We start from the raw sequence: 25,245 nt of genomic DNA on the forward strand, positions 1-25,245 counted from the left end.
ATCCCCCATTTACAGCTTTGCTGAATATTGGTATTCAGTTTTATTCTGTGATAAAGACTTTACTAATTTCAAGCACTGTTGATTTATGATTTCTCTGGTAACCTGCCTGCTTTTATAATGTCTGTATCCAGTCTGTTACAAATGCAGCACCACAATAGCTAATTCAAGCTATTTGTACAGGCAAGACTCAATAGCTGGTTGTTTCATTTTAAGTTAACAATCAAGCATTGTGAATGTCTGTTATCTGGAAGGCAGAAACCAGACTTCACAGCCACACAGACAACTAAATAAAGCTCTTCAGTTTCTATTTAGGGTACCTTTGACTAAATTCAAAACAAAACAAAAAAAAAAAATCCAACAAGAAGTAGCCAAGATTAAAAAAAATCATAAGAGAATCAGATGCCAAATTCAAAAACTCAGTGGTATGTTTTGCAACTTCATTTCAACATTTATTCAAACATTCCTCTGCTTTCAGATCTGCTGGATGAGGAATGCTGCTGAAAATCGTATCACATGGGGTTTAGTCCTGCAAGACTCTACACATGTCAGATCTGACCTAGAAAAACATAAATAAATAAACCCATGCTTTGAAAATGTGCTTAACTTGAAGTCCACAGGACATCCCACTGCAGAGATGTTCAACTGCTCAGGGGAATCAGGGCTGGAATGCTTAGTGCTCAGGTGACTCCATCCCTTATTAAGGTCCCTAAATACAAAATTGAGAGTTTATTTTTGGCACTTCTGGGGAGCTTCTCTGGTATTATTCTTCTACTGCAAGATGAAGGCAGTTCTCAAGCCAATGAGAACTCTTCCTCTTTTTGCACTAGATACAATCCTCACATATTGTGCCACAAGGTCTGCTGGCAAGCACACAGAGGGAATTTCCTAAAGAGCGGGGCTAGAGGATGCTGAGGTTTGTGCATTCACAGACAAGCCCACGCAGTGAGATACTCTCCCCTGGCAGCATTGCTGAGGCTGCCCTATGCTCAAATCATCATGTAAGATAGATGAGGGACTGTCCCAACCTTGAAGCTATGAATCAGGAAGAGATTGGTAACTACTGACTTGGGATCCTCTTACCCATAACTCTGAATTTCATTCTGTGTTTTAGAGGCATCTGCAGGTTCTGAGAGGTTCAGCAAAACATCATGTTAAGCTCATGGCCAATAAGCCCCATATATTCCTATGTAATGAGAAATATGTTTTTCTATGAAACTTGGAGGGAAGACCCTCAGAGGCACGAATAAAAAAAAGAACTCAAAAAGCCTAAGCTGTCAATGGCCATGAGAGATTTTCATAAATTCTCTGAATCATATGGTGTGGTTTTACTGAGGAAGAACGCTGGATATTCTTGTCTTGCACACTGCTGGGAGTCAAGTGCTCTTCAAGGCTTTACAGGAACACCGTTTGTGCTGTAGTACAACATGGCAGAAAAACTGAAAGTTGAAGCTAAGAATTTTATTTTTCAAATAAACAGAAACACAAAGGAGAAGAACTGTAGCTGAAGAACTGTTTTTCTGCTCCATTACTTCCATGACATTCAGTTTCAGGCTTCTTAAGCACTTAGCTTCTAAAGTATTTTTTTTTCCAAGCTGATCAACACCATTGCCTTTGTTGCATTAAGTGTATTTCTCTTTTGTCCCAGCCAAAGAAAAGCTCTACTTTATACTATGAATAATTTTCAAGATGGTATCCCAGCAACAATTATCCAGCTATGTGCATGTAAAATCATCTGTACTTAAGTAAGCAGCAGAAAAAGGTTGCATTTTCTTTCAAGGACTCCAGTGATGTTTAGATTTTTTTTTCAGAGATATGCAGTAAAGAGAAGTAATAAATTACTGATATAAAAATTAATATTTCATGGGGTTTTTTTCACATCTTGTTTGCTTACAGTTCAATGAAATCCCATTTTAAAAATTATTCGTTCCATGTTGCTAACCTCATAACCTTACAATAAGATAACATTATTATTGTCTCTTATGCCTTCTATACAAACATTCCTTGGAATTTCATAGAATTAAGCTACCTGTAAAGGAAAGTCTCACTGGTAAGGGGTATCTGAGGTTTGGCTCCATTTCTCCTCTGGAGCTGTAGGAACTGGTTCTATTAAACCACTGGCAAAGCACATGTTGAGCAAACAGCAGAGAGTTTTCTACGAGAGCAAGAGATGAGGAGATGCAAGCTCTTGTTTGCTACAGACTGGTTGTGCCCCACCTCAGACCTCTGAATGTAGGAACTAGCAAGAAGCTTTTTGGAGAATAATCTCCAAATTCAGCCCAGCATTAATGAGAATCACTTGCTCAAGCTCATTCCCTTGAAAAAACCCCTTCTTGAGGGTGAGTTACCATCCTTCAAATGCTCCAGGTTGAGAAAAGCTCCTGGATTAGCAGAATACAATGGCTGCACCCCTACAGCATTGACAGATTTGACACTACAGCATTTCAACGTTCACTCCATATACCTTTTAGAAGGTACAGTGAGTTTAAACTGTCACTCACCTCAAGCTATAGATCTATTTTTTTTTTTTTTTTTTTTTTTTTGTGAGAAGGAACAATAGCTACATCTTGAGCTAAAACTGCTCTGAAATAGTTTATTTAAAATTGTGCAACAGTAACTGATTCTTCAAATACTCTCAAAGGATTTCTCCAGGACAGGTTACACAACCCCTCCTGCACTTTTCTTTAATATATTCACATTTCTTCCAGGTACTCCTGGTCCCTACACAATTTCAAATAAAAGGTTCTCAGATTTGCAGATGGGTATCAGGAACTTCTGTGTGGGAAAGACAGACCTGCCGCTGAGGACCTATCCAGAAGCAAAGCCAGCACAGCATGATCAGCCTTGAACAAATTGCCCTCAAATCAACAGAGAGTAAACACCACTGAATACAAGCAACACTTTGTAAGGGCCAGGAATAAATTCAGATGCTTACCCTGGAAGATGGAAGATTACAAGCTTCTAACGCAGTCTCCACCCGTTTTCTGTCAGCAGAAAACAAGCGGTATATGCTGCAAAATGAAGACAAACCAGAGAGAATTGGCTTAAAGACATGCCTTGATGGCCCATACAGCTTAAAGACTGAATATCACTTCCCAGACTATTGTATCTTTAGCTATTTATTTCTATTTGCTGGTTCCTCTGTAACAGAAGTTTACAATGAGTTTAACTCTACCCCATGCAAGCTCCTGTTAACAGCAGATAGTAGTTAAAAAAAAAACAACATCATTACTGCCTTTATATTGCCCCAGTGATATGCAATTGGAATATATTTATCCTCGTGACATGCCTCTAAAGTAAAGAAACTATGGGTTTCTTTTTATTTTATATAAGTGGAATGATCAAAGGCAGACAAGCTAAATGTCTTGCTCAAGGTCACAAGGGCAATCTGCATCTAAAGAGTTACTTGAAGAGACATCCTGAGTATCACTGGTCACTCTTTACTGCAATATTTGTTATAAACAGAGGAGAAAATTTAATTATTATTCTAGACACAGGGATCACACCAAACTTATTTACACTAAAGAGCCAGAGGAGACATAGTGAGGAAGGGAAATAAAACTTACTTCTTCAGAGGAATGCGTCCTTCTGGAGTCACCTGCAGCTTCAGTTTAGTGTAACTATAAAGAGAAAAGCATCCTGTTTGGTTTTGTTTTGGTTTTTTTACAGCATTTTCAAGTACATCTTCACCAACTTCATAGCTCAATGCCATTGTTCTCATCACGTGCCAAGTCCACTCACCTCTTTTGTCCAGTATAAAAACCTGTTGGGATACTATTAATCCACAAATAGTTTTTGCACCAACAATAGTGCACTTGTAGTGTCAAACACTGTCTGTCTGGCAACAGGACATTGCAAATACCATTCACACATAAATTTAGCATCCCTACAAGCTCCTTCATACCCAAGCTGCGTGCCAGTCTTCCACGAGACTGAATTATGACACACAGGCTACACAACTTGATTGGAAAGGTGGAAGGTGAACTCCTCTTCCAGGGGATGAAATTGCCCCTGGATATTGAACACCAAGCTCCTTGCCTCCCTAAGCCCTCCCCATCACACATCTGTGAAGTTTTCTCCACTTGACCCTAGATGTTGTCACCCTCAGCTGGAAAGATAAACCACTGGCAAATGAAATGCCTCTGCACCAGCAAGCATGTCAGTATGCTTAGCAACCCTGGGCAAGCCTGAGACATTACCAGTGTGAAGCAAAATAAAAATTACATGCTGAAACTGTTTAGAGGTGGCCAATTACCCAGCTTACAAACCAAGCACTTAAAGCATCCCAGCATCTCAAGCCTTGTGAATTCTCTTGCATTCTCATTAGGGCAGCAGGATGAGGATGTATCTTGCTTTGTTCAAATCTTTCAATGTTCTGGAGATTCAAAGCCTACTGAAAAAGGAGTCACCCAGCAGCTTTAATAAGATGCTTCCTCATGATCCTTACATCATATGAGGGTGACAGGTAACCAGCAAAAATGTCTACCAGCAACAACCTGTGAAGAGCACAACTTTTTGAGGGCTCTGTCTTTTATACTTGCATACAATTAAAACTAAAAATGAGTTTTGCAGTAATATGATCTGGTGGAAAATGTGGCAATATTTAAGCATTTCAGAGGACTGTTTTGTTTATGAATTTTTGTGAAGTTTTTAAACTTCTCCACTTTACCCACAGGCCTACCAAAAGAAAAAAGGAACTGCATGGTTCTAATAAACATCCTTTTCTTCCCAACCAAAAATGCCATTAGCAACCACTTCAAAGCCGAAGTATGTGCTTCCTAGCAATTAGGAACATTTTCACAAACCTTTATCTCCTGACAGACATCTTTTGGAAAATGAAATCTCTTGTACTACTGTATGACCAAACAAAAATATTGTCCCCTCTACCCCATGTCTCAGCACTGAGCTAGATTAAAAAGAAAAATTTCCAGCGGTTAATAAAAAAAGTTTCTTTTATTTTCCCTTTTAATTCTTAAAACTTTTGAGTACATTCTGGTCTCATTTAATGTTTTTCTTTACAGCCAAGAAAGCTAGAAATGAAAGAAAAAGGGGAAGAAAAATATTCTGAACTTCAGTTAAAGCAAAAAGCAAACTAAAAATGTCTGCATGAACAGTCAACCCCCAGTAGCGCATGCAACCTTTTTTCTCTCAAATTCTTTGTTACATGTGAGACACGATTTTTTTCCCTGCAGCCATTATCCATCTGTCTAAGAAAACCAAGCATGGTATTCCTGTTAAAAAGCCTGCTAGGGGATGCTTCCATTGGTAGCATCTGAATGGAACCATTTCAGCAGTGCAGTGCTGATTTCAAGAATGACAAACTCTGGACCTAATGCTGACCCAAGGTTTCCACAGCAGAGTCATTACTGCACTGGTATTTCAGCACTAGGGTACTCCAGCATCCATTTTTGCACCCCAACACAAAACCACAATGACAACAGAGCACTTTCTAACCAAACTGGAAGCTTGTACTAGCTCCTCCCAAATTAACCCTATTTTTCTCATCCACTAAACCACAGGAAAGCTGCTCAAGCTGTTAATTATTGCACTTCCAAAGCTGAAAGGGACTTAATACCACAAAGGAAAAAAAAAACACCAACCTTAATTATGCTGTAATGCAATTTGGTTTTCTATTTCAGCTAAAGGATTCTGATAGGACTGCAACAAACCTTTTGCTTAGTACAGTAATTATAATGGGGAAGTATTGTTCATCTTCAAAGTCAGATTTCTTAAGTGACTGATTTAGCACCTGTGCAGAGGACCCTGGAAACCTTACAATTCCCAAGAGATTTATTAATCAGTGCAAAAAGAAAGACACAGGAATGCCACGCTTGCTGCTACTCAATCCAAATAATGTGTCCAGTGACTTAATTGCTTGAATATACATTGAAAAATAAGACACATTTTACTATGCTGTGTAATAACTTTTTCATACCAGACTCAAAAGAGGAACAAGTCCCTTAGGTAGAGCCATAACTCTCATTCCATACCTGTCAGCAAAGTCAGCTGGTCACTGGGGATTTGAGTGGGAAGGAACATGGAAATAGTAACACCAAATCACTAACACAACTCATCTACACCCTGTGTAGCTGGAGGAAGTAATCTCTGCTCTTGCTCTCTCACCTGGCTCTGCTCGGGTTAGCATGGTGCTCTTCCACTCCCTACACACAGAGCCAAAAGGAAATGCTAAATGTTTTTATCCATTTGGGATTTTCTTTGCCTAGTATTCCATTGCTGTCCCAGCACAGCATTATTGCATACAAAGCTGTAGTTCCTGCAATGTCCAGCCTTCAAAGTTTCTCCAAGAATTTCTGTTATTAGAATTTCTGTTGCAGCTGCAGCACAGAGAACACTAACTAATATGTATAAGGGGTAAGAGTGAAGCAGTCAGCAACATTCTAAACTAAATATGGGTGCATCTAAGGAAATAAAGCAGGTACAGCCTCAGAAAGACCAGATAAAGGGTGCGTTAACTTGCTCCTTGAATTTAGACAAGTTTTAGGAACCTAAGCCCTGGCTTAGTATTTAGCTGGACTGACCCTCTGTCTGTGAGAAGAAATAAAAAAGTGTTTTGGGGAGACATGAAACTGAATTTAACCAGCCAGTTCATAGGCTGGGGTGGGTACATCTTCCTTTTTAGAACCTGAAAAGGTCCAGGTTCATTACCATCACTATATGGGAGGCTTTGCCATACTGTTCTCAATGCTATCTTTTACACAAAACTCTTTCAGCACATGTACTTACCATCCAGTTGATAACTGCTAATCTCAGGTTTAACTCTCCTTCCTTTCAGAGGTGTTATTTTTACACCTCAAATGTTCTCAGAAACATTTTTTCTACTTAACTGAAAGCAAGTCAGAATCTGTGCAAAGCAATCTAAGTGTACAGATTCACAGCTTCCCTCTGAATCATTTGAACATCAGAGCAGTTAGACTGAGGAAAACGGACCTCTTGCATTCCACATTTTTTGAGCAGTAACAGAAATAAGGGAGAATAAATCAAAAGCAAGTCAGCCCAGATTATTCCAGACTACATCTGAAGCCATTATTCTTGCATATAAGGTAAACAAGGCATTTCATTCTCTTGTTTGTGTTTTTTTTTTTTTACTACAACGCAGTTCTTTGCAAGAACCTTAACAAGACTTTTGTTTAAGTGACGTTTTGATAACAGGCTTTTTTAAACCATGAGAAAGGACAGCCTGTGTTTACAAAAGTGACAACTCATCAAAGCAGAAACAATAGATGACAAAATGACTAACAAGAGAAGAGGAAAATGACGCAAAGAAGAGAGCAACACCCAGAGCATTAAATAGTACGGCCACTTACGCTTTTTCCAGAAATGCGTCCCTTGACATGTTCTGTGCCAACAAATTTGTTGCCAGACTGAACACTTCATCTGACCATTCCTATAAAGAGAAAATTTGATTTAATGGGTCTCCATTTAGATGTTTATTTACACAATGCAAAATATTTTTGAAAATTATATCGTCAGTAAAAAGTGACTAATTAAAGTCTGAACTCGATTTTTCCAATTACAGATTCCTTCCTCATCTGCAAGACCCGATGTTGCTATGTTGCAAAAAAAAAAAAAAAAAAACACTGTAGAAATATTTTTTTAAAAAAGATATCTTATTCCAATGTTCTAGGAAAAAAAAAAAAAGCAAAATAAATGCCCCGGAAAAATACATTTTCTTGCATGTTGGACACTGCTCTAAGGAGCCCCTTACTACCATTCTCATATAATGAAGATAGAATTGGCTTAAAGCCATCTGAAGACAGACTTGACAGGGTGGGCTATGAACCATAATAAGTCTCTTGCTCGAATGTTCGTGTTGTGTGAGCCTCCACATCCCTCCCTTCACAGGTCACCTTATCTTTGGTGAATACCAAATTCAGAACTGTAAGTACCTGCTCTAGCTTAGATCCTCTCTGCCAAGATATGAAACACAAATGAAAAAAACAAACCAGAAAAAATACACAGGAACAAATTTTAAGTATTCAGGTACACTGAGAAGAAGACACAATTCCAATCAGAGAAGCTCCTTTTCCCCCAACTATACATCTTTAGACTGTGGTCCTATCCCTCACCGACTTATTTTTCCCTCTTGCTACTCTGACATAGGGAAAAATGTCCTCCAGCTGCTCACAGGGCACCTCCTGTCCATGCCTGCAGGCACTGCCCTTCCTATGGCTCTCCCTGACTTTTCCTCCCTTTATTTTCCTGACTTATTTTTCTCTGTTTCTGCTCATGTTGCTCCACTTAGAACCCCATCCTTTCCTGCGTTACCAGCAAGGCTGATCCATGATTACAATCTTAAATTCAGGTTCTCACTTGCTCTCCTCCCTTGCAGGTTTCTCTTGCAGCTCTTCATTGAAAATGTAAGTTCATTTTTCCTTCCCAACTTAGTACTTAATTGTAATCTTTAATTAGAATTACTGCTTTTAATCACATCTGCAGTTTTGGATTAGTTTTGTCTCACTTCTTCAAAAGAAAGGAATGAAAATAAACAACACCTTTGCATGTGCTGGCTGTTTTGGTTTTTCTTTTTTTTTACTTGATGACGTTTTTGAGTTGTTTTTGAAACTAAAGTTGAGTTTCCTTTCATACCAGTCCAGATCCAAAATTCCCATCACCACACACCCTCCCAAACACACACTCTTTGGAAGTATTCCCTCTTCCTAATTCTTCTTTTTCTTGAGGCAAAATATGAAAAAAAAAAAAAAAAAAAGCGTGTGATTTCATTCTCATAAAAATTGATAATGGTGGAAAGTGTCATATACATCCAGTGAAACAAATGTTGCTATGACACTTTGGAGCTCACAAGCTCATTTTACCTAAAGCCTCAAGTTTCTGAACAACTATGTTACCGGTTTGCGAGGCTCAGCAGTTATTATTTTTTTTCTGTTTTATAATGTGCTAAGATTTGTTCCTTCAAGTTATCAGATCTTGTTGCTGAAACCAGTCTCACACAGCCGATTCCCAAAAGGAAGAGCTAGGGCTACCTATATGCCTACTGTTAGATGGGCCTTTGACATCTTTCTGCTACACACCTCCAAGCAGCTGACACAACACACCTCCTGTTACTGGTACTTCTGGCAGGAAAACCTTCTTCCCTCAAACACAGACCTGTTCTGAATGCAAACCACAATTGCTGAGGTAGTCCTCCCCTCCACCTTGCATGACTCCTTCCTTTTTTTTCTTTTTTTTTCTTTACTTGTTTTTTTCCTTCTTAGGTGTTATTTGAAATAAACAGGGGAGTGACAAAGAACAAGAGAAGTTGGTTTCGTTAGTGACACCACTGCTTTGCTTTGTCTCTTGGAACAGAAAGCATATTAAGTGCAACATTTTTTTTTCTTCTTGGCAAGTCATTTTTCCAGGCTCAAAATAGACTCATCTTGTAAACACTGCTTTCTTTAGGCACTAATAATAGCTGTTAAAACTTCTCCCTGAGATGCTAATGGCTGCAAAGATTAATGGCAACAGAAAATATTATTTAGAAATTGAAAAGACATTGGATTTTAGCACATCTTGATAGACTTGGATTTGATCTCACTGGTTCTTCTGAGATTAAAATGTGTTTTGCAAAAAACAGAAATAGGGCACTTCAAAAGTATTCCTCACCCCAGCTCTTCCTTCTCTTTGTTTGAGTCCTTGTTGACAGGAGTGTAAAGGGAACTTGCTTATTATGTGCCTGTCACAAGCATTATTTCTGTAAACAGTCTTGCCATGTTCCTTTGCTAGCTTTTCCTGGCACTTCAGAGTGATCACATGGCTCTTGCTAAATATTCTAAGAAATACCTGTCCGAGGAGCCACTTCTAATGATGCAGGTGCCAGGTAAACAAATCACAAGCAACACTTGCTCATTATCTCTCCCATTTAGGGTCTTTATTCCAGCCACCACACAGCAGTAGCCCAAAAAAACAAGACCAGTAAACATGCCAAGGGTCACATCAGTTTTCCAGCCGCTGGTCTGAGCCCTCAGCGGGAGGGGAAACAATAGCAGAGTGCACAAACCCAAAGAAATAAAGGAGATGCTTTAGACTGACTTTGATGGGCTGGCATCAAGCTGTGAGCCAAAATGCACCTTGCTGTTTTAGCTACCAAATGGCTCTGTTTCTGTGGTTTTGCTGCATGGTGCAGAGTAAAGCCCATCCTCTAACTCCGTGCAGGATGCACTCGGCAGCCGTCCTTCCCAGCAGCGGTGATGCCAGAAGGCAGCGCTCGGGGAGAGAGCTCAGCGGGGTAGAAAGCTGGTTTGTGTAGAAAGAAAACAGCCTACTGTGGAAAGGTTATAACGGCTTCTGAATCACCACGGTAGCTTGCAGGCTCCTGTACAGATGCAATACAAGAGGAAAATATAAATCTGGATATTTTGAAATAGGATTGTACTAGTGCCAACAAACTGTTTGCAGACTGGAAGCCTCTGATCCCGTTTGGTAGCCAAAGCACCAACCTTCTGATGTTCAACTCCAAGCAAGTCACATCCATCACATTAAGAGCTCCCTAAACTCAATTTTCTCTTGGCTGTGTCTTACTATGCTAATTCCTATTTGCACCGTTTCTGTGAACTTTAATATCAAGTCATTTAGTTGTTCTGTGCTTTGGCACATAGTGTACAAGCAGCAGTTCATTTGGCAATCTGTTGTTCAGTGAAGTAATTTCTCTTTATTACATGCATCAGGATGCATACTGTAAGACATTTATCTCAACAGAAGAGATGAGAATTTTTTCATAAAAAAAGACAGCACAAATTCTTGAAAAGAATTCCTTCAAATGGGAGCTGACTATATGAAGGCAATGTTTCTTGCACATTTCTATTTGGTTAGAGGTTAATAAAGCAAGATGCTGCAATTGTATCATTTTGGCATCCTTATGCATTTTATTTTTCAAAATTATACCAAATGGACATGAATTTATATGGTTTGTTTTACTATTTGATTATACCATTCAAGCTCTGAAATAGGCCTTAGAAGCTGGGAAAACAAAGATGTATGCTGAAAAGCACAGTAGAACACAACTTGTGAATCAACTTTAGCTACATCATTTTACTTATGGAGGAATTCATCAGCTCTTAGTGATGGATCTGATCCATGATTCAACTGAGAAGAAACAAAATTCATTGGGCTCTGGGCAGAGGTCTGTATGGTCAGGATGGACAAGTGTGGCAGGAATAGATTTGGCATGAAAAGCACAAAACAGAGCAAGAGGAAAGATTCACTTCTCTTTTAGGCCACACCTCGAGTCCTGTGTCCAGTTCTGGGCCCCTCAGTTCAGGAAGGATATCGAGGTCCTAGAGCAGGTCCAAAGGAGGGCAACCAGGCTGGTGAAGGGACTCGAGCACAGATCCTATGAGGAGAGGCTGAGGGAGCTGGGGCTGTTCAGCCTGGAGAAGAGGAGGCTCAGGGGAGACCTCATCACTCTCTACAACTCCCTGAAAGGAGGGTGTAGCCGGGTGGGGGTTGGTCTCTTTTCCCAGACGACTTTCAACAAGACAAGAGGGCATGGTCTTAAGTTGTGCCAGGGGAAGTTTAGGTTAGATATTAGAAAGAATTTCTTTACTGAGAGGGTGATCAAGCATTGGAATGGGCTACCCAGTGAAGTGGTGGACTCTCCATCCCTGGAGATATTTAAAAAGAGACTGGATGTGGCACTCAGTGCCATAGTCTAGCAACCGCAGCGGTGGGTCAAGGGTTGGACTTGATGATCTCTGAGGTCCCTTCCAACCCAGCCAATTCTATGATTCTATGATTCTTTTGAAGCTATTTGACTTGGAAAGAGAATGAAATACAGGAGAGGACACACAGATGTTCACACATTGTACTTCTTCACGTTGGAAGCAGAGAAAAAGAGCACTTCTCAGAACAGGGTTTGAGATTAAATGGCTTTATCTTGACTTCTGCAGTGCTATGTTTGTGGGTGCTCACAAATCCTCTCCCAAGACAGCACACCCATCTGAAAACACACAAGCTCTGTATCTGTGCTACTTCATCATCAGGACATGTCTAGCAATCTGCATTTTAGACCACTAGCTAATGAATTTCAAGCTTCATTCTTTGAACAAACCAGCCACTCAGTGCCCTTCAGCTCATCACTAATGTACTTTAAACATCAGTTACTTTCTCTTGGAAGAAGCAGTACTTTGCAACTACACCACCATATTTAGTTCACTTCAAAAAAGGTGAATATCCCAAGGCTTTTATTTTCATAATTTTCCTCCAACTTAGCCAGTGGATGCCATCAACAGAGTTTGTAGTAGAATAGGAAGCCTTCTGCAAAGGAAGAAAACCCTGCAACTAAATAATTTTAAACTGCCTCACTGAGAGCATTTGTGTTTACTATGTCCTTCTCCTTGCAAGATTGATTGATACTTGTCACACAGCTTGAAAAATAAGGTAGCAAAGAGTTAATTAAAAAAAAAAAAATGTTCATACACTGAAAAGTGAAAGGTTGGGAAGTTGTTCATTGGCACTTGCTTTCCTTGGAACATCAGTGAGATGGTCAAAATTTGCATTTGTGATGAAAAATTTTTGTATTTTACATGTCTTCTCAGAGCTCCCTGAAGAGATGATTTGTGCTTATTTATAACTACTTTTCTGAGTCACTACATGGGTCTGGGAGGTAAGAACCAGATTCTGTGGTCTGGCTCATATAAAGCTACAAAATGTTAAAAAAAAGAATAATTTTCTTATGCATTTAACAGTGATCAAGCTCTGTTTCCATTGAAACAACCAGGATATTTGCATGATTTCCAAGCAAGCACAGCTGATCTGCAGTGCTTTGAAAACCCCATGCCAAGGCCACAGTGCCTTAATGATAAAATACCAAATTTATTTGGTCTACTGCATTCACAAATAACAAAGAAGATTAAGATTCTTAACTACTCAAATCATAGGACTTAGTCAGGATTTAGAACCACCACGCTTTTCTACAACATTATTTTATCTACTGCATTTTAAAGTTCCATTATAAAAGAGAAAATGGTCTCAAAATACCAATTTCAGTACTGTTTTAGCAAACTGATTACAGTCCACTGATTGCTAGCTAGACAGGAAAGCGAGAAAGAAGAAAATATGCTTCTGATTTAGATGATTTTTCCTTCTTTTCTTTTTCCTTGGTAAGGGCTAAAAATTTTTGCTGGTAAAGCCTTAGCATACCTTTTCAGTTTCTTGGGTTTTTTTTGTTTTTTTTTGTTTTGTTTTGTTTTGTTTTTTTTGTTGTTGTTTTTTTTTCTTCTTCTGAAGAGTTGTTTCAATCACTTTCACTTTTACAGTGTAATGATTTCTTAACAGAGTACAGTTATGCATTTTCAAGTCCAAGGACAGCTCTTCCCCTTAGTAGTCTGTGGACCACCACAAATTTATTTTGTTTCTGTTCTTTCATATCAAAGAAACAATGGCAATTGGCTTCTTTTTTTTTTTTTTTTTTTTTTTTTTTCATTTTTTTCCAAATTGACAAATAAGCTAATGAAGCAGAGCAGAGATAGAAACCTGACAAGCAAAACCATATTATCACAGGCTCAAGCTTTCATCCTATGACCTTTTTTAACCTGGTCTGACCATCCCTGTGAGGTGACAAAATAACTCCTTACTGCTGTTAGCAAAAGTAAACTATGGAGAAATGCTCTTTTTAGCACAAGGATTTGAGGATGCAACTCACACGAAAGTGTGTTCTGTGTGTGGTTATGTGGAGACTGCCATCAGCCTACCCACAGGAATGGGAGTGGAAAGAGGAGCAGCTTTTCAATGTCAATTTGGAATTAGATATAGCAAAGAGCTCCCACTCCATTGAGCACAATTGAGTCATACAGAAATTGTAAGAAGTAAAAAAAAAATAAACATGTACTAAATTCAGTCGTAACTCGCTTGTCACACACAACTCTCCTATGTGGTGTGTTGGACAGAAATGAAGGGACTTTGTATACCTGCATGGAAAAAGTACTTTGCTAAGGCAATGACATTGATGTTACAATTCGTGTCAAGGGCTGTCAGCAGACAAAACTCAACGTTTAAAATTAACCTTTGAACATGAACAGAAAGAGCCACATGTGCAAGTTAAATTAGGTGTCTGCTGACAGACTTGACTATATAAGGTAGATCTCTAGACTCCCTCTGCTCTGCTATAGGTTAGCCTTAAAAACTCAGTTTTCACAAACAATACATAAATCACAAATGCCTAAAGCAAGCATAAAAGGGTCATAAATACTGAAAAGATTGATACGTGTTTGGAGAGTCACAGTAAGTATCTTATATTTGAGTAAAAATTTGCAGGTAACATCATTTTCACAATACTTATTTGGGCTTGACAAGCAATGTTCGAAAGACAAGAATGGGTATCAGGGAGGAAAAAAATTGCAGAATCAACTCCCATAAAAAATTGCAGCACATTCCATCTTTGGCATTGAGCAGCACAGCTCTACAGCAGAATTAATGTTCATTTCATAGTACACTCCATTTTTAGCACAATTATCCATATCTCAAAACAGTACCTTAAAACCAGTTTAATTTTATAAGACACAGGTAAATGTGTATTACCTTTGCTATATCCTCTTGGAATGCCACCAAGTTCAAGTACGATATATTGACTAAGTCTGGTCCATAGACAACAGTTATCATTCGATTTTCCAGTCGACCTCCAATGTTGCCAGCATCCAACAGTTCTCGCAGTTTTGGATCCTGCAGATAAATACATTCAAAAATAGTTAAAAAAAACTTCTTCAAGTACTTCAATAGGTGATTATTTTTGCAAATACATTTAATTCTGAAACCTTGTGTTATTTTCAACATTTTAAACATGTCGGCACTAGATTCTGATCCAGTTAATTATTCGTTAAAATTGTTACATGTCTGTATTAACCCAGAATAAAAATAAAATCACCACTGTAAATCCTTCAAAGCCTTTGAGCCCTGTGTTGGTGCAGTACAGACTCAAAGCTGTTCAGCTCATGGCTGCTCACTCTTATTCTCAGTTATCTTTCTCTGACATTAAGCATACATAAATGGTTTTGCTTTATAAAATAACACAATCTGTCCAAAGGCTATTGGCCTCAGCAGAGAGATTGTTTATGATTTTAAAGGATTTTAGATAAAGCTCAAAATGAGAACTTAGTTTTGCCTAAGGAATTAAGAATTCTGTCTACAATTAACTGTCTTAAACGCCACAAAGTGAATTATGAATAATTCTTCTTTCGTCATGTTTAAAAGGTCATGTACTATTTAAATCATGATCTATTTTCTGTTTATATTTAGTTTTTAGTCTTTTTTTCCTCAGGTTTATATGAGATATAGAAATGACTTTAATATTTCTGTGTAGGAAAAACATATTCAATGATTTTTATCAGCTAATCATAGCCTGAACCTCAGCTTCATTGGTAATATAACCATATGAGAAGAAAATTCAGGTTACTCTGTAATTCTACTGGTTTCTACTAGGCTGCAGCATTTCCAAGAAATGTACTCAGTGTTTTTCAAGCTAAGAAAACTACTTAGTCCGTGGCCTCAAGATAAAGTTTATAAAGACAAAGGCAGATGAAAAGAAGCCCTGCATGACTGAATTCAGTCTTTTGAATAGGAACAGTATTATTTGAAAGCTCAAGTTTCCTAAAAGGCAAGGTTCAGTCTGATACAAATAATAAAAATGGCCAGCAAATTGTAGCACTATGGAATGACAAAATCTCGGTAAATATTAAATTATTTCAAATCTGACACAAATATATATGGCAGTTACACTCTCACATGAACCATTTTCCCCCAGTGTCTGCATATGTTTAGTGTTTATGGTACTTCTTAATATTTAATAACTTCTGAATTAAGAATCTAAATCTCTACCAAACAATACACATAAAAGGACAATAAGCCTAAGATGGAAAAAAAAAAAGGCCTTTTTTCATGGATTATACAGGAAATCCTGTATCAACAAGACCTAAATCTAAAGGGCAGCTCCTGATTGGTGTCCTATCTGCTTGTAGGCAATGGAGTTAAGCATATGTTCACCAAATACCTCATAAAGTTTAGGAAAGCATTTCGAAGTTTGGCTTAACAACTGGGAAGAAAGTACAAGGCTGTCTATCATAAAATGCTGAGCCTCATTAAATACTGGGTATGATGGCAAGCGTTGCAGAAAAACAGACAGAATAATCCTATTTGAGGGCTCTGTAAAGAAGGAATACAATTCTGCTCTGAGACAATGATGATTTCATGGGTAAACAACTTAATGACAGGCTTTCACATATGTGAAAAATGGAAGAGGTATATAAAAACAGCAGTTGTGTTCCAGAGATGAGGATTTGAAGATTGAAGACAAGACAGTATATAATTTACATCTAGGAGACAAGGCTGAGAAATGCCCTGAAGATGCAAAGTTAGCAATGTTATATTACAAAATGGGTTACTTTCTCTTTTGTTTACAGGCAGAATATTACAGAGCTTTGCTTCATTTCTATGGGAGATGAGAACTCATCTGCTTTTTACTCTCTCCTGTTTCAAACCCAAAATCAGACTGATAAATGCTTCTGCTGAAGGGCTTGTCTGGGAAGAGCATCATTCTTTCTGAATTCACCCTGAATAAGATTGTCTAGCTGGTTTTATTCTCTTTCACAGATCTGTCATCACCTTCTTCCTTTCCCAGGTTAAACCTCTTGCTCACAGTTTCACCCTTGGTGATGAACTGCAATCATATCAACAAAAGCAGAAAGAAGATCACCTTTTCCTTCACGTTTACAGTCAACTGTAGAATGTCTTTATGATGCAGTCATACACTAGGTAACGTAAGATATGCATTAGCCATGCATCAAAGAATATAAAAAAGAAATGTATTTTAAATGGGATGTTTTCCCACAGCAAATAATCAAAAGAAAAGTTAACTGGGGCTGGCTCTGTGAGGTTTTTAGAAGCTTAGAGTATGTAGCCAACCAGGCAATGTGAGTATGAATTTGGTCGGCCACATCACAGGATTTTTCTCCAAGTTTTGAAGGCAAGAAATTAGATACATCTTCCTCTTACGGTTGCTGAGTTTGGATGAGTAATATGTTGAATTTTTCTATTCTGTTTAAGGCTTGTCTAATAACATTTGAAGCAATGTTTTATAGCAATACATTATCTGGCTGCCATCCATCACCAGTTAACAAAGGGCACACATTGCGCAGACCGGGCTACCTCAGTGTAACCTGCAACGTGCTTCACAGAGTTTAAATGGGTATTTTTATTATAAAGTTCATTGGAAGAGAATAAAATTGATACTAATAGGATTCATGCCCTTTCTTACCCCTGCCATAGGTGTATTTGTCCTTTGAGAGTGACAGATGCACTTCCCCTTGTCACTGACAATTTGCCCTCCCACTGGTGGTCTAGGTCATATTATTTGATCCTTACATTTGAAGTTCTCAGACCCTGAAACACACTGCCAGCTCTTCACATTCCTCATGAACAGCTCTGCTCCCTTTCCATCCCACTTTGCTGCAAAAACTACTAAGGAGATGACCAAAATATCTTTTATCAAAATCTAGAAGGCTATCGAATCTTTATGAATCAACCCCCCTTCTGAAATGTCAGCATGTTTTCCTGTAGAGATGATTGGAAAGCACACAGAGGAAAAAAACAGGCAGCAAGACTAAATTTAGCTTTTGTTATGTATATCCAATTATTTTCATTTTGATAATTCCATTTTGAGGTATGAGACTGAAAGTCTGCTGCTGTTCAGAATTGCATTTGATATACTGGCTAACAAGTGGATTGTTTTTTGGCATAAGCTTTTTGTAAGACTGGGGCCTTATTATATGAATATTTTGAGCTCTTTGAGAGACCTTAAGAAGAATTATACCTGCTGAATATCAATTACAGTAAAACATTTCAGCATCTGAGGTACTCAAGTTCTATTATGTCAGGGAACATGCTCAATAAAAAGCACTATTGACAGTGCTCACCTGACTTATCAAAGTTCCCTGTGTAGCATAATGATTTATAAAGCCTGGTTTTATGTTTTCTGGCAAAGCAGTGTCATTTTTTCCCCTTTTACTGAAAAAGCCTAGGTGTGAGCTTGCTTCTTTTTTCTTATACTAAATCTATCAGGAGTTTCAACTTAAGTACTGGAGCTGCAGAAGACTTGCCCTCAAACCAGGTCAGGAAAGCCTGTTTTTCTGAGGGGACATCTCTGCTGAGCTTAAAGAGCTGACAGATTCCCAGAGGGAGGTGCAAATTGTGATCAGATAAATACAGAGGAGGTGACAAGAATGGTATTGGCAAAAGAAACAGACTTAAAATCCATTAAAAAAAGATGAACCATGTGAAACTGAGGCAAGAGTTGGCCAGAAGACAATTTGCTCATTTGGCAAAGTCCTCCTTTTTTGATTCTGCTGTCTTGACAAAAGTACCATGAGAAAATACACCTTAAGCCATCCTGAAACAGACAGTAAGAAAAATTAGCTAGAAACATGGAAAAATAAAAATAAAAGCGGATGGAATTCCTAAACCATCGATGAATAAATGCTAAACAATGTTTTGTTAGAAACCAGGATTCTGTAGACAGATGGTTAAAAACTGATTTCAATTAGACTTCCAAAATTTTCACCCATTGTTTTTTTCCTTTTGCTGGAAATCATTAAAAAAATGTAAACTTGAAGAGGCTGTTCAGCCACATTAACGACAATCTCTGCAAAGACTGCTTTCAGCTGTGACTGGTGTTAACTAAAATGTAGCTCTTAGCACTTACATTCTAATTAACATGTGCTCTGCACACTACGTTAAATGCCTCGCATCTTTTAGTAGTATCCCTTGCTCTTTAAACATTTTTCTGAACACTTGCAACACACCATCTGCTTCCAGAATTTTTTTTTAACACATTGCCATACGTATACATAAAAGGCTCACTCAGACTTTCCTTTAAGGCCATCAAGGGGCAGCACATCAGCCAAGGTTTGACCACTTGTTACTAATGCTTCTCAGCACCATCTCTGAGAAAAGCTGTCTCTGATCCCAGACTGATATTAAACGGTTAAAGAATCTCTTCAGTGCCAAAGATTATTTTCCTCTGGCTTTAATTGTTACAGACAATGTGATGGGTGATTAGCAAAAGCCTCTGCCAGAACCTCTGGGTTGCTAGGGCACTTGTGCAATTACAGTACTATAGGATCCCCCACCAAACCTACACAAAAATTCAATGTTTATCAGCTATTTTCATGATTTTTGTCAATTTGACTTGCATTTCCCAAGTGCTTTCTGTTTCTGGTACTAAAATATGCCGTACTCCTTATTTCAAAACTCTGCATTTAATAAAGCAAAATTTCCTTCAAAGAGGGGTTGCACAGAACTGTCCTTTTTGTTGTAAATTTTTGAACTATATTACATAGCTATACAGGTACTTTAGAACTCTCCAGACTAATTATCACAATCCCTAACTGTTATAATTCCTGTTTAACTTCAAGACAGAAAAGGTCCAAAAAATTGGCAATAAAACTCCATCTTAGTCTCTTGCTCACTACAGTAAGATTTCCAAACATTTGAAACTAACTGCATTTCTATTTTTCTATCTCTTTATGTATCCCAGGAGAGGAGAGACTTGGGGAAAAGAAGCACAATTTGAGAGCTGCATATGCAAAGAATTTTCCTGGAAACACTCAAGTTTGTGACTAAATTAAACAATCATGCTAAAATAGGTCGAAGGCAAAACTCCCACTGATTTTCTCCTAACAGAACAAAGTTTTGTCCTCAGAAATGCCTTATCTCAGAGTGTTTATCAACAAAAATGTACATATATATATACACACACAAACACAAATATATAATGTATACTTCATGTATTTGACCTAGATTTCAAAATACCAGATTTTAACACTTGAAGCACGAGTAGCTGTATTAGGGTGGTATGAATAAGAAACTATGGCTCTTAAAATCAGACCACTTGCCCCTGTGGCTGTCTAAGGACTTCAGGTGACTTCCCAAGCCCTGACCCTGCTGAACTGATGCAACTGAGCTCAACAGTGCAAGCTAACCAGTGCAGAAGCCCACATAAAGGTAGGAATTCCTTACTAACACCCTGCTGAAATGATTTTGTACCATCTGTGGTATCTAAAGCACAGAGTTTTGGTCATCAAGATGTCTTGGGTCCATGATGACACTTGAGAATTGCTTCTTATCTTTGTCTCTACAAGTCAAAGGTTTCATCTTGTCCAGTCACTCCACCTACACCTACAGCCAAGCAAGAACTGAAGCATCACCCTAAGAAGGTCAATCCCCACCAGTGTCCCAGAAGAATAAACTACCTACCAGTATGTTCTATGACTGGTCAGGACATGAGGTGCCTGTGTAGGCTGTTTACAGGAGATGTCTAACTCCTGGACCTAAGTGAAGTGTCACAGACCAAATCTCTCCTTGCAAAGGGACGATCACTCTGCATTGCCTCTTTTGCAGCTGTGAACTTAAACTGATTAAACTTACAGTTAACAATCCTGACACAGATTTCAAAGCTGGTTCAAATACCCTTTCTGTAACACATCACCTAGCAACAGCACAGGACTAGGAACTTCCCATCAAGTGGATCGACAGATTCTCCTTCAAAGAAACATTTCTTCTTTCTCTCCTTCCTTTGTTGAGACCCAAGTCAAAACTACCAATAGTTTACCTTTCAGCAATCCCTTTCACAGATGAAAGAGAATATCCCATACACAGGAATCACACCTACAAAACTCAGTGACAGGATTTTGTCTGTCTTCTGTAATGACAGTCATGTGAAATGAATATACTCCAATTACTACATCAAAGGTACTCAAAACAGTGCTCTCCAAACTCTCATTTCTATCATTACACAGAGTTCACAGGAAGTTTGATATTTAAAAATATTCATTTATAGCATCAAGCCTTTCTTACAAAATTCTTCATCATTAAACCAGAAGTACATTTAGTCCAATAAAGAGAAAATTGCACTATGATTTTTAATACAAATATGTCTTTATACGTTTCACAAAAGTTCATTTGTTCAATACACTACTAAAATATTTGTGAATGCTTATGCTTTGATTTTTTCCTCTCATTTCTACTGTTCCAGAACGGATTCCAAATTCTGCTTGATATCACCATAGCGACCTATGTGCAGAAATACAGCCAGTATCTAATTTAAACACTCAAGTCTTCAAGAAACCATTTTTGTGCAAATGAAATCAGTGTGTACAAACCCAAACGATGTTTCTTAAAAAATGACTCTCAATAATCTAAACTGGTCTTAAACTGACCATCTGCTCAGTTAATATGCTGGAATATTTCTGGAGTCTAACACAGTATTAGGTAAAAGGAGTCAGAAATGCTTTAGACAAAGAGTGAGTCCCTGAGACCCAAGACACCCAACCCCTTTTAGGACAGATCTCCCTGCACCAATAAAGAATGCCTTGGATGCAACTAAAATCCAAGGGCTATTCTTCCCATAAGCATTATCAGGGATGAAAGTACACTGTAAATCATACATCAAACAGTCAATCCCAATTAACTCTCTCTGTGAAACCCTAATTCCAGAACAATTGCTTTTCCCAAAATAGCTTAATTCAATTCTGTGCTTGAAGTAAAAACATCAATACATCAAGTTTACCAGGAATGGGTTCTGAAAAATAATAAAGATACTTCTTCCGTTATGCTGTAAAATTTTGAGGAAGAGAGAATAAGTCCCTGCATAAAACATACTTATCTTCGGTAGAGAAATAAAGAGGTGAGCAAATCTATACCTGTGCAAATTATATTTAATTTCAGAAAGGAGAGGCCTCTATCTATATGCATTTCCAAATACAGTTCTAGCTAAAATGAAGGATGAATTCAGAGATCTCATGTTGACTTTCTACAATAACTACAGTGCAAAACACTGGATATTCAAAAACATAACATCAATATTTCAATAATACTTATGGACCCAAAAAAAGGTTGAGTATTATGTCGGCAACCAGGCCAAGGGAACAAAATGCATCCTTAGCAAATTTGTAGATGACACCAAGCTGGAGGGAGCAGGTGATGTGCTGGTGAGTAAGACTGCCAGGTCCCCTTCCTGTTTACAGTCTTCAATGATTTCTGTACTAGATGTGGCCTCTTCAGTTACAGAAATTTACCAGAGACAACACTGTGCACTTATTGGTAGATACTCAGCACCAGCTTTGCCAAGATGCTATTTCAATGTCAGTGCCATATTCAGTGACAGCAGGATTTTGTATAAAATACAAAGAGAATTAATAGTCCATGCTGAGAAAAAACCCAGGGACAAAAACAGGGCCACTTCATTCCTCTGTTTCTGACCTTTCTCACAGTCAAGTGATCCAAATACATCTTGCTGGGGTCTCTCTTGCTCTTATGACCCAACTTTAAGCAAACGAGCCTCCATATTTTTTAGCTTTCCTTCTCTATTCCCATATTTCTAAAATTTTTTTTCAGGTTCACAGTACTTAAGTTTTAAATTGGTTACAAGGCTGTGTGTTCTAACAAAAGCCAGGTTATAGTATAAACTAAGTGAAATCAGACAAAATGTGATATTTTTCAATCCTTTTGGATGCAGTTGTAGTTAACATGGAAATAGCTTATTTTTCACAGTTTACATTTTAATTGAAATGACAACTGAAACAAAGGTGAAATACCTAGAAACTACAACCATGCACAATCTTCCTCTAGATGTTTTGTAGTTCTCTGACATTTTTATGAAGTTTTATTAGCTGCAGATGGTTCACTACTTTAAAAAATACTTTCAAGCACACACATTTCCTCTCAATGTTTTTGTTTTCTCAAAATACTTTGAAAATTTCTTCAATACAATTGTAAAGTAGTAGACGAGATAAGAGAAAAAAAGAAATTCCTCTAATTTTCATGTTACTTTTGTCAACTCATTGTCTTTGGCTGGCATGAGACTATTGGAACTACAAAAGGACTCAGAACAAAATTATTTCTACAGCAGGTCACACAGCACATAATGGCAGGAATAGCTGTAACAGCAGGTTAATTTTCACATATCTACCAATCTTGTATGCATTGTTCTTCCAATTCTGAATTGCTACGGAGAGTGTTTTTAACGGGGTTACTTCAGAGGCTGAGGTACAATCAACTATTCATTTATACATAGCCTGTAAAAATCTAGGTGCTTGGAATGAGCTGAACGAGAGGATGGATGCCCGCTCTGCTTTTTGGAGTGCTCCATAAGGGCTGGAACAACATCACTGGCATTTTAATGCATTTTTTTAGCTGGTGGAAGTATGTCCATCCAGACGGTCTGTAATGCTGAATGCAGCGACTACTCACCCCATACAAAAATAACAGATGAAAACCAAAAAGCTAGAACTGAAAACATCTGACTAACGAGCTGTTTGTTATTGCAACATTGCAGTCATAGTCATCAGAAGAAAAAAAAAAAAAAAACCAACAAAAAATCACCCTACTTGGCCATGCTAGCATCATTTTTTTCTATCTTGCCTGTTTGTAAGACATGTTTTGCTGTAATTTTTTTTCAGTCATGAAGTGATATGAAATGCTTACCTGTAAAGGTTTCAATTTACCTGATTTTAATTATAGTAAACGAAACCACTATTCCCATTACCTTTAAGTGTTTAATTCTAGAAAACTCATTTGCAGTATAGTGAAGAAAAGATTAACCATTTCCATAATGATGCAGCAACAGTCATAATATTTTCCTTCTTGGACTGTAGCAAATAATCAGCTCCTGCAAGTTTGACCATAAGCTTACAACAGACCTAATGACACCTCTGATTAACTACTGACTGCCAATGACCAGTTCGCATGCAAACACATGACAAAACCTTCACTACAACTTATTACATATCAGTAACAATAATTCAGAAATAGAAATACATTTAGGCTCTTGACATGTGAAAATTTGTGCAAAATTAGACAGCATAATTAAGCTTATTTCCCACAGATCTCAAAAAAGTCATGGTGACTCTCCAGCTCAATGGCAATTAGAGACAGGATAAAACAAAGGCAGGAGAGTGCTTGTCAGGTGAAGGGTGCTTTGACTCTGAAAACATTACTACAATCATCAAATCATCTAAAAAGCCATATGGCAGAATCACACAGCAGATATCAATGCTCTGGATGGCAAAGCTAAGAGAGAAGTAGCATATTATCATACCACATTATTTAAGATTGCTTTTTAAGAGTTGGTCAACTTCAATTTAACCCAGAAACTACCATCTTCTGCAAGTACATTTAACTTTTTATATAAATGTCTAGCAATAAAAGACTAGAAACAGATTTCTATTTCAGAAAACAACACGACTACTGAAAAAAAAAAAGTAAAATTTACAAGGAGTATGAGTAAGAACTGCAAATATGTGTTCTTTTGGCTAAAGAGAGGAAAGAATGAATAAATGCAGAAAGTGGATTTGTATGGTTTTATGAGAGATTATTTTACTACCTCTGAAAGCACAGAAAACATGTTCAGTCATTGCGAGGAAAACAACATTGAAACACTACCATCTTTGGCAAACAGCTGCAGAGAGGAGGAATTCTTCAAGGGACATAATTTTAAGTGGTTGGTTTTGTACTCTATGCATTCGAGAAATAATCTACAAATAGTATATAAAAAGGGTGGCTGTATCAATCTGAGATCAGACTCAGACAGGAACATAACACATTAACTTGGAGAACAGTCTTGATGGAAATCCTGAGCACTAGGTACTTTAGAGTAGCCAAACAATGTGAAAATATCAAGATCCAGATGAAAAATCAGTGCAAGAAGCAAGTAATGGAAATGGTCCCAAAAGAAAACTGATTTTATGGTGTGATGACCACACAAAGAAATATCCAGATGCAGTTACTGGCGCAGCAAGCAGCTTCATAAATCTGAATTATTCACGTGCATTATAGAACTAAAATTTGCTCATAAATACTTGTCTGCACCTATGCATTTGCAGGTATGGAACATTAAGACAACTATATTTAGAAGCAGTAATTCCCATCTTGGTACTTCAAGCTTCTCCATTTCTAGAAGCTTTTCTTCTGGTTCACAGGGAAACCAACAGAGGTGATAGTGGTTGCCCTTTAAAAAAATAGACAACACTAACTTGACATCTCTTCAGTTAAAAATAAAACTGCTCCTTTGATACCCATTGATTGTTCTTCCCACAATAGAAATAATTCAACATTGCTTTAGCAAAGTGTTCTTTCCCACAGTAGAAATAATTGAACGATGTTTTGGCAAAATGCAAAGAGCCACAGGACCTTTGTCACCTCAAAACCTTGCAGGATTTCAAAATCTTTTAAAACCCTCGTGAAAGCACC

General features: G+C 37.9%; 1 protein-coding gene across 4 annotated transcripts in view; it reads right to left on the reverse strand.

The window, feature by feature from the left end:
- The window catches only part of PLCB1 (phospholipase C beta 1), a 401,022-nt gene that overhangs the window by 146,667 nt on the left and 229,110 nt on the right, over positions 1–25,245 (reverse strand). For all 4 annotated transcript variants that reach the window (XM_071740286.1, XM_071740289.1, XM_071740290.1 and 1 more), the window contains exons 4-7: positions 14,530–14,670; positions 7,323–7,402; positions 3,564–3,617; positions 2,933–3,008 (exon numbers count right to left, since the gene is read on the reverse strand). In XM_071740286.1, coding sequence (XP_071596387.1) covers positions 2,933–3,008; positions 3,564–3,617; positions 7,323–7,402; positions 14,530–14,670 — 351 coding nt within the window. The remainder of the gene's footprint in view (positions 1–2,932; positions 3,009–3,563; positions 3,618–7,322; positions 7,403–14,529; positions 14,671–25,245) is intronic.

This window comes from Heliangelus exortis, chromosome 3 (assembly GCF_036169615.1).
Source record: "Heliangelus exortis chromosome 3, bHelExo1.hap1, whole genome shotgun sequence".
Taxonomy (NCBI): domain Eukaryota; kingdom Metazoa; phylum Chordata; class Aves; order Apodiformes; family Trochilidae; genus Heliangelus; species Heliangelus exortis.